At 39.0% G+C, this 15,932-nt stretch overlaps 1 protein-coding gene across 6 annotated transcripts in view; it reads left to right on the top strand.

The window, feature by feature from the left end:
- ZNF638 (zinc finger protein 638) overlaps nt 1–15,932 on the top strand; it is a 91,023-nt gene that overhangs the window by 11,369 nt on the left and 63,722 nt on the right. For all 6 annotated transcript variants that reach the window (XM_023552755.2, XM_010593642.2, XM_010593644.3 and 3 more), the window contains exon 2: nt 13,654–15,172. In XM_023552755.2, coding sequence (XP_023408523.1) covers nt 13,856–15,172 — 1,317 coding nt within the window. In that variant the 5' untranslated portion in view covers nt 13,654–13,855. The remainder of the gene's footprint in view (nt 1–13,653; nt 15,173–15,932) is intronic.

Raw genomic sequence — 15,932 nt, forward strand, 5'->3', positions numbered from 1 at the left:
AAGTGTTTTTCTTACAATTTCTGTTTTGCTTACCTCTTTCCCTTTTTTTTCTAAATTTAAATACTTTCTTCTTTGCAGAGGCAGAGATTTAAAAGGCACTGATGCTCGAGAGTATGGCTTGGCTTGGCTGCCTGCCAAGCCCCTGCTCAGCAAAGGAGAGTGGAAGGGAGAAAGAAACGTTAAGCACTCCTTGGTCAAAGACTGTACTTATTTATGTTTCATCTAATTCAGTTCTTAAAATAATTCAGAGAGGTAGATACTTTTCCCATTTCACATGAGAAAACTGATGCCCAGAAGGTTAATAGCTTGTTGAAGTTATCTGTAGTAAATGGTGAATATGGTAGAATTCAAACTCAGGCCTATATGATCAGACTTCTTCTCTGTCTCATCAGCTGTGCTGTGTCTTAAGGAATCCTCCATTCTTAACCTAACTTACACTCCTCATTTGGTATATAGAAATAAGCGCTTTTTTTCTTTAATTGTGCAAAAATTTACACACACCTTGCTATGTACTGCTAGCTGCTCTCCCCCTAATGAGACATCACACTCCTCCTCTCTACCCTGTATTTCCCGTGACCATTCAAACAGCTCCTGTCCCCCTCTGCCTTCTCATCTCGCCTCCAGACAGGAGCTGCCCACATAGTCTCAGGTGTTTACTCGCACCAAGAAGCTCAGTCCTCAGGGGTATCATTTTCCCTCTTATAGTCCAGTCCAGTTTCTGAAGAGTTGGCTTCAGGAATGGTTCCAGTCTTGGGCTAACAGAGGGTCTAGGGAATAGGGACCATGACCTCTGGGGTCCCTCTAGTTTCAGACCATTAAGTCTAGTCTTTACAAGAAATTTGAGCTCTGCATCCCCCTGTTCTCCCACTCCATCGGAGACTCTGTTGTGTTGCCTGTCAGGGCAGTCATCGGTGGTAGCTGGGCACCATCTAGTTCTTCTGGTCTCAGGCTGATGTAGTCCTTGGTTTATGTCACCCTTTCTGTCTCTTGGGCTCATATTTACCTTGCATCTTTGGTATTCTTCATTCTCCTTTGCTCCAGGTGGGTTGAGACCAATTGGTGCATCTTAGGTGGCTGCTTGCTAACGTTTAAGACCCCAGATGCCACTCACCAAAGTGGAAGTAAGTGCTTTTGAGTATGGCTGAAAAAATTCTATTGGTACTATATTTTAGTACTAAGAATAATAGATGTCATGCAGTGATCTAGGATCTTTTCTGATGTTAATAATCTTTAAAACTTTGAGGAAGATGATGTCTTCATTTTATAAATGAGGGAACTGGCCACTAAGCACAGCAGGGATTTAAATCTGTGTCTTTTTGCCCTCGTATTTATTTTACCCTGTCTTGGTGCCTAGTTGTAGTTCCTCTTTTCATATCCCTGAAATAATAACCTAACATTGCAAATATTCTTTAAATATTTAAGTGAATTCAATTACTGAATAAAAAGTTTTTCAAATACCAAAGTATCAGCTTAGAAATGAATTTGAAAGACTGTATATTACTTCATTGAGTTATGTCAGTTTAATGTGTGCCATAGGAGATGATCAGAAGGATTCTTCTAGGCTGGCACTTCACAAGAAGTGGATTTGATTCAGAGACAGGAGTAATCTAGGTGGTGAGGTATGAATGAAAGTATGGAAGCAAGATTTGTGGGACATGGTGGTGGTTGTTAGTTGCTGTTAAGTCGATTCCGACTCAGGGAGCCCCTGGGTAGACCAAATGGTTAAGTACTCAAATACTAACCGAAAGGTTGGTGGCTCAGACCCACCCAGAGGTGCCTCAGAAGACAGACCTGGCAATCTGCTTCCCAAAGGTCATAGTATTAAACACCCTATGGAGTAGTATGACTCTGCACTGATGGGGTTCACCATGGAAATGGTTGTTGTTGGGTGCCATCAGGTCAGTTTTGACTCAGCGACCTCATGTGATAGAGTAGAACTGCTCCCGTAGAGGTTTCTTGACCGTAATCTTTATGGAGGCAGATCCCCAGACCTTTCTGTCACAGGGCCACTGGATGGGTTCAAACCACCAACCTTTCAGTTAGCAGCCAAGTGCTTAACCTAGCAAATAGACTGATTTGGCTTTAGCAGAAGGTTTGAGTTAAGTATTACTAGCTAGTAAGATGTGAAGGGTAGGTTGAGATTAAACCCAAAGCCGTTGCTGTTGAGTAGATCCTGACTTATAGTCAGTCACCTTATAGGACAGTGTAGAACTGCCCCATAGAGTTTCCAAGGAGCACCTGGTGGATTTGAACTGCTGACCTTTTGGTTAGCAGCCGTAGCACTTAACCACTATGCCACCAGGGTTTCCAGATTGAGATTAGGTTATAAATACTAAATGCCAGGCTGAGGCATTCGGACAGTATCTTCTAGGCAGTGGTTAAGTGAAGATTTTAATGTAGAGAATGATATGCTGAAAGAAATGTTTTAAGGATATTAATCTGACAGGAGCCCTGGTAACGCAGTGGATAAGAGCTCGGCTGCTAACTGAAAGATTGTCAGTTTGAATCCACCAGGTGCTGCTTGGAAACCCTATGGGGCAATTCTATTCTGTCCTACAGGGTTACTATGAGTCAAAATCGACTCTACAGCAGTGGGGTAATCTGACAGTGACAGAATGAGTTGGAATGGAGGCCAGCTGTGGTGTAGGATGATGAAAGCTTAAAGGGCTGTAGTTGTGAGGGAGAAAAGAACGTATGCGTGAGAGGTATTGACAGGAATACATAGAAGTTTATGAGTATTTAGAAATGAAGAATACAGAGCTTTTTTAAAAAACCTTGGTGGCTAAGAGAATTGCTGTAGAGAGAGGCAGAAGATTAAGGATGGATAGTTTTTGGACCCAGTCCAAAAGCCAGTAAAAACAGTAGCTAACATAGCAGTTGCCATAAAGGAAATAGGTTCCCATCACATATTTCTATCTCCATAGATAATTTTATCAAATAGTTAATAGACAATGTGGATATTTTATGTAACTGAAGCTATACTTTGTCTTGGTCCAGAACTTTATAGCTTTGTCAGATATATGCCATTAATAGATTAGCTTATTTATAACTTGCTTTTTATCATTCCAGCGCAGCTGTTTCTTTTTATTATAGCATTTTGTTCAGAGGAGTCCTGGTGGCACAGTGGTTAAGACCTCAGCTGCTAACCAAAAGGTTGGCAGTTCTAATTCCCCAGGTGCTCCTTGAAAATCCTATGGGGCAGTTCTCCTCTGTCCTGTAGGGTTAGAATCGACTCGATAGCAATGGGTTTATTTTATTTAGAAACTTTGCCCATAAAATTATAAATTTTCTGAAATTTGGTAAGCACATGTTAATAGGACCTTGTTGTCTGAAATCTCAATTTTCCCAGTTCTCTAAAAAGCTTTGAAGGCGCTCATCCTATACAACTCAACTAAAGCATCCGTTACCTCTTGCAGCAACCTTTTTCTGATGCCTTAGTATTTTTGTGATACTGACAAACTGTACTGCAGTTGATTTACTTTCTTTTTATTGTTGGATTGTAAGCCTTTGGCTGTAGGAACCATTTTTAAAACTCCAGGAACTAGAATAGTGACTATCATGTAATGTTGTTGTTAGGTGCAGTGGAATTGGTTCCAACTTGTATATACAACAGCATGAAGCACTCCCCAGTCCTGTACCATCCTCACAATTGTTGCTATGTTGGAGCCGATTGTTGGAGCCACTGTGTCAGTCCATCGTTTTGAGGGTTTTCCGTCTTTTTTGCTAACCCCCTGCCTTACCAAGCATGATGTCCTTCTCCAGGGACCGGTCCCTTCTGATAACATGTCCAAAGTATGTGAGACAAAGTCTTGGCACCCTCACTTTCAAGGAGCACTCTGGCTATACTTCTTCCAAGACAAAAGACTTGTTTGTTCTTCTGGCAGTCCGTGGTATAATTAATATTCTTCGCCAACAGCGTAATTTGAAGGCATCAGTCATATAGTAGGATCTTAAAAATAAAAAATTGGGATCTCAAAAATAAAAATGAATGAATGACTCTGAATTTCCCTTTCCACCACAATTGAAAAGAAAGAAGGGGAAAAGGCCTATGAAATAAAGAAACAGTCTCTGAGAAGTTATTGGCCACAGCAAGCAAATATGTCCTCGCCTTCCCTCACCCTACAGTAGCCTGCAGGATTTGCATACTTGTGAGAAGGAACTTTCTAAACTAGTGACATTGCCTGTTAAATAGTTCTTTTTAATTAAAAAACCAACAACAATATTTAGCAAAGCCGAGGTGTACAGAAATGGTAATAGCAGCAAAAGGCAAAAGCACATGCTAGTGTAGGACAGCCAGAAGCTAAAAATTGGGTAAGGAAAGGTGAGAGGGGGAGAGGGAGTTGTCATTTTTGTTGTTAGTTGTTCTTGAGATGGCTCTGACTCATGGTGACCTATGTATAACAAAATGAAGTGTTGCCCAGCCCTGTACCATCTTCATGATTGCATTGGCATGTTTGATTCCATTGTTGCAGCCATTGTGTAGTGCCCTACAACCTAGGGGGTTCATCTTTTAGCACTATAATGGACAGTGTTCTGTTGTGATCCGTATGTTTTCACTGGCTAATTTTCTGAGGTAGATCGCCAGGCCTTTTTTCCTAGTCTGTCTAAGTAGGTGTCATGGTTAAGGTTATTTGTCACCTTGGCTAGGCCATGATTCTCAGTGACTTGGCAGATATTATGTAATCATCCTCCATTTTGTGATCTGATAGGAGCAGCCAGTCAGTTGATAGGGGGGTTTCCATGGGGGTGTGGCCTGCATCCAATGTATAGGAATGTTCTGGCAAAGCTTGCCTGCTCTCAATCCTGTATGTGACTCGTCATCCTCTGACTCTGGTTCTTGGGACGTGAACCAGCAGCCTGCTGTCTGACCTGCAGATTTTGGGATTCGCCAGCCCCTGCGGTGCAGTGAGGCAGCAGCCTGCTGTTGGACCTGCCGATTTTGGGTTCGTCACACCCCTACAACCATGTGAGTCATGAGGAGCCTCTAGCCTGATGCCTGAGCGACCTGTTTGGAACTGGCCAGCCTCCACAACTGCCTGAGCTAGTTCCTTGAAATAAATCTGTCTCTCTGTATATTTACATTTATATATGTGTGTGTGTGTATTTATACATGTTTCACTGTTTCGCTTGTCTAAGAGAAACCAGTCTAAGACAGTAGGGAATCTGTGCTGAAACCTTGCCATCATGGGTGACCCTGCTGGTATTTGAAATACCAGCAGCATAATTTTCAGCATCATAGCAACACCCAATCCACTACAGTATGCCAAACCAACAGTTGGCGATTGAGTGAGTTGGCACAACCACCTAAGTTTAGCCTTCAAGTCCTAGGTTCTGAAACTCCCTATCATAAGCCTTTTTGACGACTAGGTGAAAGTTAGATTCTTTCAGTTTGAATTTATTCTCCCCTTCCCCTTCTTTCCCCAAAATCACTTTTCCGAGGTATTACTCCACTTCCTGGTTTCAGTACTAACAACTTAACCTCTGATTGAAATTCGGAAGCTCTTCTCCAACCCAGAAGGAGCTTTCATGTCTTTTCTCTGTGGTTCCTGACCCTAATCATAAAAAAAAAAAATCATTAGAAACCTTTAATTCCAATACTATGGTGTATGCTCTGGGCCTGTAAAAAAATTTTAGAACCTCGGCTGATTTTTATTCTAATCTGTATTTCTCACTACGGCAATGGATGCTATGTATTCCATGACTGGGAGAAAAAAAATGAAAAGCTTACTTAGGAAAACCGCTTATCCAGAAAGTGGCGTATTCTTTAATGATTATGGATAATAAAGGGTAATATAGTAAAACCTGTGAAAGCTGGAACTTGTGTAAGGAAAACCTGCCAGAGAGGGAAAAGCAAAATATTTTCTAGTACTAGAGAACAATAGAAAAGTGGCAAAACTGCACCCTGTCAAAAGCGGAAAACTTGAGACCCTTAAAACAAGGCAGCCCTGTTGAGTTCTGGCTGTCACAGGTTTCACTGTATTTACTGCATTAAGCATTTGTTGTAAGTTTCTGGCTATTGGTTTTTACCTTGATGATTATATGAATCCTATGATATTAGCAATATTTTCAGATTATCAGCAAATCAGTGAATGTCATCCTTGGTGAAACCCCTTGGTCTTTATATTCTAATAGCAAATTTGGAGAACCTGGAGCACTGTCAAATTTCCTGGTTTAGGATTAGAAGCCTGCTTGACTTTGTTTTTTTTTTAATTGTGCTTTAGGTGAAAGTTTACAGCTCAGGTTAATTTCTCGTACAAAAATTCATACACATACTGTTATGTGCCACTAGTTGCAGTCCCTGTAATGTGACAGCACATTCTCCCTTTCCACCCCACGTGTTCCATGTGCATCCAACCAGCTCCTGTCCCTTTCTGCTTTCTCATCCTGCCTCTGGACAGGAGCTGCCCGTTTAGTCTTGTGTAGCTGTTTGAACTAAGAAAGAAGCACATTCTTCAGGGATATTATTTTATGTTTTATAGTCTAGTCTAATCTTTGTCTGAAGAGTTGGCTTTGGGAATGGTTTTAGGTTTGGGTTAACAGAGTCTGGGGCCATGTCTTCGAGGACTCCTCTAGTCTCAGACCATTAAGTGTGGTCTTTTCACGTGAATTTCAGTTCTGCACCACACTTTTCTCTTGCTCCATCAGGGACGCTCTGCTGTGCTCCCTGTCAGGGCAGTCATTGGTGGTAGCTGGGCACCATCTAGTTCTTCTGGTATCAGGCTGATGGAGCCTCTGGTTTATGTGGCCCTTTTGAGCCTGCTTGACTTTAGACATAGGTGATGGTAATACCATAACCAAGAAACCAAACCCAGTGCTCTCGAGTCGATTCCAACTAATAGCGACCCTATAGGACAGAGTATAACTGCCCCATACAGTTTCCAAGGAGCATGTGGCAGATTCGAATTGCCAACCCTTTGGTTAGCAGCCATAGCACTTAAGCACTACGCCACCAGGATAATACTATATACATATGTAATTCTGTTTACTTACATACATATGTAATACTTTTATATGGGTATTTCATCATTAACTAGCATTTTATTTTTTCTCCATAATGGTAGTTAATTAAAAATAACTTATAGTTAAAACATTATTGTAGTTTCGTATTTTGAGCGATATTTTTGAATCCCCCTCAGATTGGCATTAGCAGTTACCCGTTTTTTAATCTGTTTGTATACTCCTATAGTTAACGTAGTTTAAATATACAGTAAAATGATTGAAGAAATAAAATCAGGAATAAACCAAAACCCTGTTGCCATCAAGTTGGTTATGACTCGTAGCGACCCTGTGGGACAGAGTAGAACTGTCATATGGGGTTTCCAAGACTGTAAACTTTACGGAAGGAAACTACCACATCTTTCTCCTGCAGAGTGGCTGGTGAAAATCAAGGAATAAAAGATCTATTAAAACGAAGTAGCCCTTAAATGCCAATAGTGAAATTTGGCAATAAAAAAGGAAGTAGGGAATACAAGAGTATAAACAAAGCTGTAATAGTCAATTGTTAAAGGAATTGATGAATGGAAGTATTTCTAAAATACAATATTGAAGCAGGAAAGTACTTTCTAGCTTTTTTTTCAAGTAAGCTCATTACTTTGGAGTCTGTTTTAAAACCCATATTTTGTCTCTTTTTTTCCTGTATAAGCAATTTTTGTAGAAAAAAGTCTAGTGAACAGTATGCTTTTTATTGCTATAAATTTGTTGTTGATATTTGTTAGTGTTCATACATACATAGATGGATTTTAAGACTAAGACAGTTGCAGTCATGGCCCACGATACGCTTTTTTGTAAGTGTCATTTCATATATTCATTTTTCCAATACTAGCATAATCCACATGCTTTTCTGTCTACCAGTCAGGTAACTGAATGGTAAAAGATACTTCGGTTTCTCTTTGTATATTTATGTCTTAGCAAAGAGCAGTGATAAGTTTGAATTAATAATTTAAGAATAACTAGCTAATATGCCAGGCTTAGTTCCTTGCCCTAAATTCTCAAACATCTACTCATTGAACCAAGAGCGTTAAAACTTGTGTAGCTTTTGTTATTGCTAGATTGATCCAAAAAAAATAAAAAAGAATTTGCAGTACCGTGATGCTTGTGGATGTTTTTCCTTTACCCTGCCAACATTTGATTTTGTTTTTTGTTAACCAAAGAACCTAATATATATAATATTAAAGCTAATTTCAACTAGAGGCTACTGTACAAGTTTGTGCAGCCAAAATGAGTGCAAGAGATGATTGATAACAGAATTATTTTATTTACAAGATAAATTCAAATAAAGATATTAAATCAAGGATATAGTTACATTTTTTAAGTGGTGGTTTCTCATCTTCTAGAGAGTTGGAACATTGTAGTGACTTTTTTTGTTAATTTCAGGGTTACCTTGGAACATTGCTTTATTTAAGTAAAGTGGTCTTTAGATTTCTGAAAGACTTGTGTGCTATTTTTTTTCTGTTTGTAATGGTAAATTTCACACATACCAATATGATAGTGAAACCCCAGTACCTATCACCTAACTTCTGTAGTTATCAGCTCATGACAATATTGTTGATCTCCATCCCTTTTGATTATTTCGAAGCATAATGCAGGCATATTGTTTTATCATAAATATTTTAGTATGCATTTCCAAAAGGTGTCTCTAAAAACAGTACCATTTTCAAACCTACATTAATAATGCCTGAATATCAAATAGTGAGTTGTTAAAATTTCTCATTTACCTCATTTTTTAAGATAGTTTGTTCAAATCAAGATCCATACATTGAGTATACTGAGAATTTAATAGATTTCTGGTGCAGTGGTTAAGAGCTTGGCTGCTTACCAAAAGGTTGGCAGTTTGATTCTTTCTACCAGCCACTCCTTGAAAACCCTGTGGGACGGTTCCAGTCTGTCCTGTGGTTGCTGTGAGTTGAAGTTAACTAGACGGCAGTGGGGTTTTTTTTTTTTTTTTTGGTCCTTTAAATTCATAGCATTGTGGTTTTTAACCTTTTATAGGCCATGAATTCCTTTGTGGTTCTGATGAAAGCTATGGATCTTTTGTGCAGGAAATGCTCACAAGTACACTTAACACTCATCCCCCCCAAGAAAAAATCAAACCTGTTGCTGTCAAGTTGTTTCTGACTCACAGCAACCCTAAAAGACAGAGTAGAACTGCCTCATAGGGTTTCCAAGGAGCACCTGGTGGATTCGAACTGCTGACGTTTTGGTTAGCAGCTGTAGCTCTTAACCACTACACCATCAGGGTTTCCCCACCTTCACCCCAGCCACCTAAATTTGTGTATACTTTTCAAGGAGTTGATGTTCCTTCCAAAGTCCACAAATCCACAGGTTCAGAACCCTTGATACGTATCCCTTCTCTCGCCCTCCGCCTCCTTATATTTTTGTTGTTGTTGAAGAAACCAGTTGTTTTGTTGTGTAGCTTTTTCAAGACAAGCCTAGCGTTGACTTCATCCCTGTGGTATTGTTTAACATGATTCTCTAACATCCCCTCTCCCCCTATTTCCTTTAAACTGGTAGTTACATCTAGAGGTTTAATTACATTCAGATTCAGGTTCTTTTTGCTTCCCAAGAATACTTCATAGTGCACGTCCATTAGGAAGCACATAAAAATACGGTTGTCTTTCTTTGCAGTGTTAACAGCTTTTAATTACGATTGTACAGATCCAATAATTTGTTATTTGGAAAATACAGTTTTCTAATTTAGTCATTCTTTCTTTATTAGCTGGAATACTTCTATAACGAGAAACTTCCCTGTGCCAACTATTTAGTTACCCTGAAGTATAGTTTTTAAAGGAAAAGCAGAAAAAGTGTGTTTTTGTTTTTTTCCCTTTATTTTTTAACCAGTTTTCAAAATAATGAGTGATTTCCTCATATCCTATAAGGGCAACAAATGAATTTTTTTTTTTAATATTAATTAACTCGTGTGTTTAGATGTTTTGATATGTTTCGACCCATAGCAGTTAGCTTGTCGATGCTCGGATTGTTGTGATTTTGGCCAGTGAGAGTCTCTAAGTTGGGTCCCAAGTTCTTTTGATACGACTTCAGTGGCTTTTGGTAGCGTCCTTGCTGTGTACAAAGTGTCGCAGGTTAATCTTAAAACATTCTCTGTTCCGTACGTGGAATAAGCTATTTTCCCAGGGAGTCCTCATTTCTATTAGTTAGGAAATGGTATTTAGGAATCCTAGTCTTAGCAATAAGGTACTGCCTTAGTATTTTCTAGTCCTTTTCACACTTAAATATTATTAAGATTAAACATGTCATGAGTCCATAGAGTGTTACCTTATTGATCTTAAAATTTGTATCTCCCATTTCCCATGAGAGATAGTTTTACCAATATAATTGTGTTCACTTTAACACATAATTCACCCACAACAATCTCAGAATATCAACATTCAATACTATGATTACTGAAATCAGTTTAAGGTTTTTCCCCTTAGTTCTTGTCCTTAGGGTATATCCTACCAAGGTTGTATAATAGTATTTTCCTCATTCCTTTTTACAGCTATGCAGTATGGATATACCACAGTTTATTCAACCAATTTTGAGTCTCTGCATACCCTGTTAATTGCAGAGGCATGTAAAGGGAAAATTTCAGGAGGTAATTCTGCCCTGATTAATAAATAATGACTGTCCCAAGGGTACACCAGTGTTTCCCCTACTCTTTCAGTCCTTCCCTCAGACCACCCCACCACCACCACCCCATGATCTAGCAACTAAAAGGTTGAGGGGGAATGGGAGGAGGAGGGGCTTAGGACTCTGCTTCCACAGTATAAGGCAAGTTACTGATCTGATTGTCCATCGTTTGTGCTTTACCAGTGTCAACCCTGGAGAGATGCGTGAAGGAAAACTCAGCTTTGGGAAATGTAAAGTGAAAACAGGTTTTTGGTAAACAACAGGGCTTTTAGAGCGTTTAATGTGCTAACAGAAATTGTGCACCTCTAAGAAATGGTGGCATGTGCATTGCTTTTCAAACTTCCTTGACAAGGGAACTCTTGGCAAAGACTTACACAGTCTTAAAACAGAACATTAGTATTCTGCAGAATACAGTTTGTGAAGAACTGCTCTGCAGTGCTAGGCACGTTAGGAAATACATAGATCTTTCCTTTAAAATTTAAAATGTAGATGCTTTAAACTGATACTTGTTCACAGTTGCACGTAGTAATCGCTATGAGTCAGAATCGACTCAACAGCAATAGGTTTGGGTTGGGATTGAAATCTGTACCTTTTCTGTTTTATTATGGAAGAGAGACAGTATCTGGAGGAGCTCGTGCACCTGAAGTCGGGAGAGCAGTCTTCACCAAGTGGGGAAAATGGTGCAGAAAGAGTTTCAGTAACTTTGACAAATTGCTTGCTTAAGAAAGGATTGTATTTGTTTAAGGATTTTGGTTAAAGAAAGTTGTTTTTGGAGGTATTTTTATTATGTAGAAGGTAGGCACAGTTTCACATGAGTTAGGATTGTTTACAAAACCTGGAGTTTGTTATAAATGAACATTATTTACAGAGAATTTGAGTATCATTGTACAGTAAGATTGTGTCTGCTGCTGTGTAATTTTTGTTTTTGTGTTTCATTCTAATTTGAAAATGAATAATCTGTGGGGAAAATGAGGATTTTTGATATGATCATTCAAGTGGTTTAACATATTTGGGGGTCTTTTGAGAAGAGTGGGATCATATACTTGGGAAATAAGATAATTAAAATTAAATCCAAAATTAGCAAGATGGAGATTGACTAAATTTGATTGGACCTGAAAGTAAAGCTAAGAAGAAAAGGGAATGAGATACTCTAGATTTTTAAACAGAGAAGTGATGTGGTAAAAATGTTCTTTTGCAAAGATTAAATCTAGTGGCAACATGCAAGATGGTTGGAAGGGAGAGTGTTAACCAGATAAAGCCCATTTCTCAGCCAGATTAACATTTTACTTATGTACATAATGTGTAAGTAAAGAAAAAAGTTCAGTAAAAGCTGCAAGAGCCAGAAACCTGTCAGAGAAGAAAAACACAAATATTTTCCACCAAAACAAGTGATAGAAAAGTGGCAGACTGTACCCTGTCAAAGGCGGAAAACTTACCAGACCCAGGAAAACAAGGCAGTCCCATTGAGTTCCAGCGCTTATAGGTTTCACTTTACATAGTAGAGTTATAGGTGAAATTGTTGCTTGGACTGGATAGTTATTATCAAGTAGTATCCATAGTGTGGGTTTTCCATAGCAGGCATAGATGTCTCAAGATCTCACATTTCCCACTCTGCATTTCTATCAGGTGTGAAAGTAGGGACCTGATGGGAAGTATAACCAAAACCCACTGGTGTCAGGTTGATTTCTACTCATAGTTACATTATAGCACAGGGTAGAACTGCCCCAAGGCTGTGATCTTTATGGAAACAGACTGCCACATTTTTCTCCCTCGGAGCAGCTGGTGGGCTCAAACCACTGACCTTTTTTGTTAGCAACCAAGCACTCTGTAACCACTGGCCAACCGGGCACTTTGATAGGAAATACAGGTATAATCTATACTTTTTTTTTTTTTATTAACTGGGAGCATGAAGACAAGTAATGTGACTGCTGACCTTGGTCCTGAACGATAGTTAAAGGAGTATTTCTCTGGGAGGGGAAGTAAGTCGGGGTGGATAGTGTTGCGCTCTGATAGGCTGGGCAACAACCAGTTTTAACTGTTCGAGTGTTTGAGAACTGCAAGATATTCTTGCTCACATCTATTAGTGGTTAAAAGCAAGCTTGGCTTTGGGGGCCAGATTACTTCAACTGAAAATCCTGACCCAGCCATTTATTAACTGTGTAACCTTAGGAATATTACTTAACTTTCTGTGCCTTAGTGTCTTCCTCTGTAAAACTGACCGTGTCTCAGAGGGTTGTGAGAATTAAATGAATCAATCAATCCGTGTAAAGTGCTTAGAATAGCATTCAGTGTCTGGACAATGCTCAGTAAAGTTAGCCATTGTTACTCTATCAGTATATATTTGTTCTCTCACTACGGAGAGAGTCTAAGAGTAGCGTGACTAGTTTCGTTACATATTATGTTGTATGTTAAAACCAGTTCTGTTATGTATACTGCTTTGTCAAATTGTGTAGTTGAGTTATTGGCAACATGTTTTTAACCGTAGGAGAAACAGCTTTTAATAACAAACCAAAGCATAGTTTAATTGCATTGTGAAAATTACTAGATGTAAAGGCTGATTATAGGGAAGAAGGTATCTTAGAGAAATGAGTCTTATAAAACTTGAGGTTTACAGTTCCTGTTTTCATTGTTTGCAGGTTTGATGACATTAAATGTATATTCATTTCTAAGTATTTAAATGTCTTCATTTTTTCTTTCACTATTAAAGTGTGAAATAAATTCCTGATTTTTTTTCAAGATTATTTAAAAGAAATTATAATTAGCACTCAGCACCTAGGACAGCATCCAGCACACCGTAACATACATGAAGTCTGCCTTGAAGTTTGAGGTGTGTGTTTTGGATTCAGGAAAGAATAGAAGAAAAAGTTTGGGGGAAGTTTTAAATCCTCATAAGCCCTTACTCTAAAATATGTGAAATGCAGAATGGGTTTCATGGCTTTATTTCAAAATGTTTTACACTGCCTGTAGAACCCACTTCATGAAGTAGTTTGAGTTAAAATGATCTAATGTTTGTGTTTTAACTTTCAGCTTTGTGTTATTCTTGGAAAATTTCGCACCACTTGTGAATTCCTTGAACCTGGGCATTGCAAACCCACTTCTGTTGGGCCCATCTCCTTTGCACTTTGCTCAGATTAAGACTCAGTTGGCGCTTCAGCAGCTGAATGCCGTTGCCTCACATGGTTCAACACCACCTTATACTTTATTAAATCAGGCTTTCTTGAAAATAGCCATGTCGAGACCCAGGTTTAATCCTCGAGGAAACTTTCCACTTCAGAGGCCACGAGCACCTAACCCTTCTGGGATGAGGCCTCCAGGACCATTTATGAGACCTGGATCTATGGGTCTTCCAAGATACTACACAGCAGGAAGAGCCCGTGGAATTCCACACAGATTTGCTGGTCATGAATCTTATCAGAACATGGGACCACAGAGAATGAATGTTCAGGTAACTCAACACCGAACTGATCCAAGATTGACCAAAGAAAAATTGGATTTTCATGAAGCACAGCAAAAGAAGGGGAAGCCTCATGGTAGCCGGTGGGATGATGAGACTCATATATCTGCATCAGTAGGAATGAAACAGAGTTCTTTAGCACAGGCTACAGAGCAGAGTCCTAAAGTACAGAGTCGATATACAAAAGAGAGTGCCTCAAGTATCTTAGCAAGTTTTGGATTATCTAATGAAGATTTAGAAGAACTCAGTCGCTATCCTGATGAACAGCTAACTCCTGAAAATATGCCATTAATTTTGAGGGATATAAGAATGCGGAAAATGGGGCGCCGATTACCTAATTTACCTTCTCAGAGCAGAGGTAAAGAAACACTTGGTAGTGAGGCAGTTTCAAGTAATGTGATTGATTATGGGCATGCGAGCAAATACGGCTACACAGAAGATCCACTTGAAGTACGTATTTATGACCCCGAAATTCCAACTGATGAGGTCGAGAATGAATTTCGGTCGCAGCAGAGCATTTCTGCATCTGTTCCTGCTTCAAATATGATGTGTAATTCTGTGTTTCCTGTTGAAGATGTGTTCAGACAGATGGACTTCCCCAGTGAGTCCTCCAGTAATCAGTCTTATTTCCCAGTTGAAAGTGGAACCAAGATGTCAGGCTTACACATTTCAGGAGGACAGTCAGTCCTAGAACCTGTAAAATCCGTGAGCCAACGCATTAGCCAAACAGGTAGCCAGTCAACGAGTCAGTCTCTCATTACTCCATCTATGAACCAGCAACCTTTTTCTTCTGAATTAATTTCAACTGTAAGCCAACAAGAGCGGATCCCCCATGAACCTGTGATTAATTCATCTAATGTACACGTTGGATCAGGAGGAAGTAAAAAGAATTACCAGTCAGAGGATGACGCTCCCATTCAGTCTCCCTTTGGGATTGTGAAAGCATCATGGCTACCAAAGTTTTCACATGCTGATGCCCAGAAGATGAAGAGACTTCCAACTCCTTCTATGATGAATGATTATTATGCAGCATCTCCAAGAATATTTCCACATTTGTGTTCTCTGTGTAACGTAGAATGTAGTCATTTGAAGGTGAGTGTTTTTAAAGATCACTGTATAATGATACTCAGCGCCTAAAGTTCCCTCTAAATTCTGATATGTATCCTGTGTTAACTAAGCATTATGGAAATGGAAGAATTAATTTTTACTTCAACATCAACACTTAGTGGTACTCTGTAAGTAACTCTGGCTTAAGTACTGAATGGAGTGTTAGGTTTTCTGAATTCCTGTTACTGGGCATAGCACATAATTTGCCAATTTATTTTGAACTTTTAATTAGTTATGGTGAATTCCAGAAAATACTTATACAACATAAGCTTCGTATTTATGACAGTGTCACCTGAATCACCTTTATCTAAATAAGGATTACTTCTCTGTTAGTGTGAAAATATAAAATGTCGACATAACACATTTGTTCTGCACGCTTTTAAGAGACACTGTATTGTATAGCCTTGCATGTATCTGCCTATCTTGGGCTAACAACAGTTAATGTGGATTTATATATTTTCTGACTGTACCATCTAGAGACTTCAGTATCTCATGAGAAGAAGCTTCCTAAACCCATAGGAAAATTTGAGTCAATGTGAGTGAACTATTTGAGGACCACTCATAAGCAGGAATAAAGTATAAAAGGATGGAAATTTTGAGAGAAAGATCTTCAAAAAATAAACTCTACCTTCATGATCATATAGATAGAAGTTAGTATTTTGCAAAGATGTTGAAGAATGTAGAATACAGTATACTGTTTGATAGTAATAATTGGTGGATTTAAGTAGGAATTTCCAAGTAAGTT

The sequence above is a fragment of the Loxodonta africana genome, chromosome 15 (assembly GCF_030014295.1).
Source record: "Loxodonta africana isolate mLoxAfr1 chromosome 15, mLoxAfr1.hap2, whole genome shotgun sequence".
Lineage (NCBI taxonomy): Eukaryota > Metazoa > Chordata > Mammalia > Proboscidea > Elephantidae > Loxodonta > Loxodonta africana.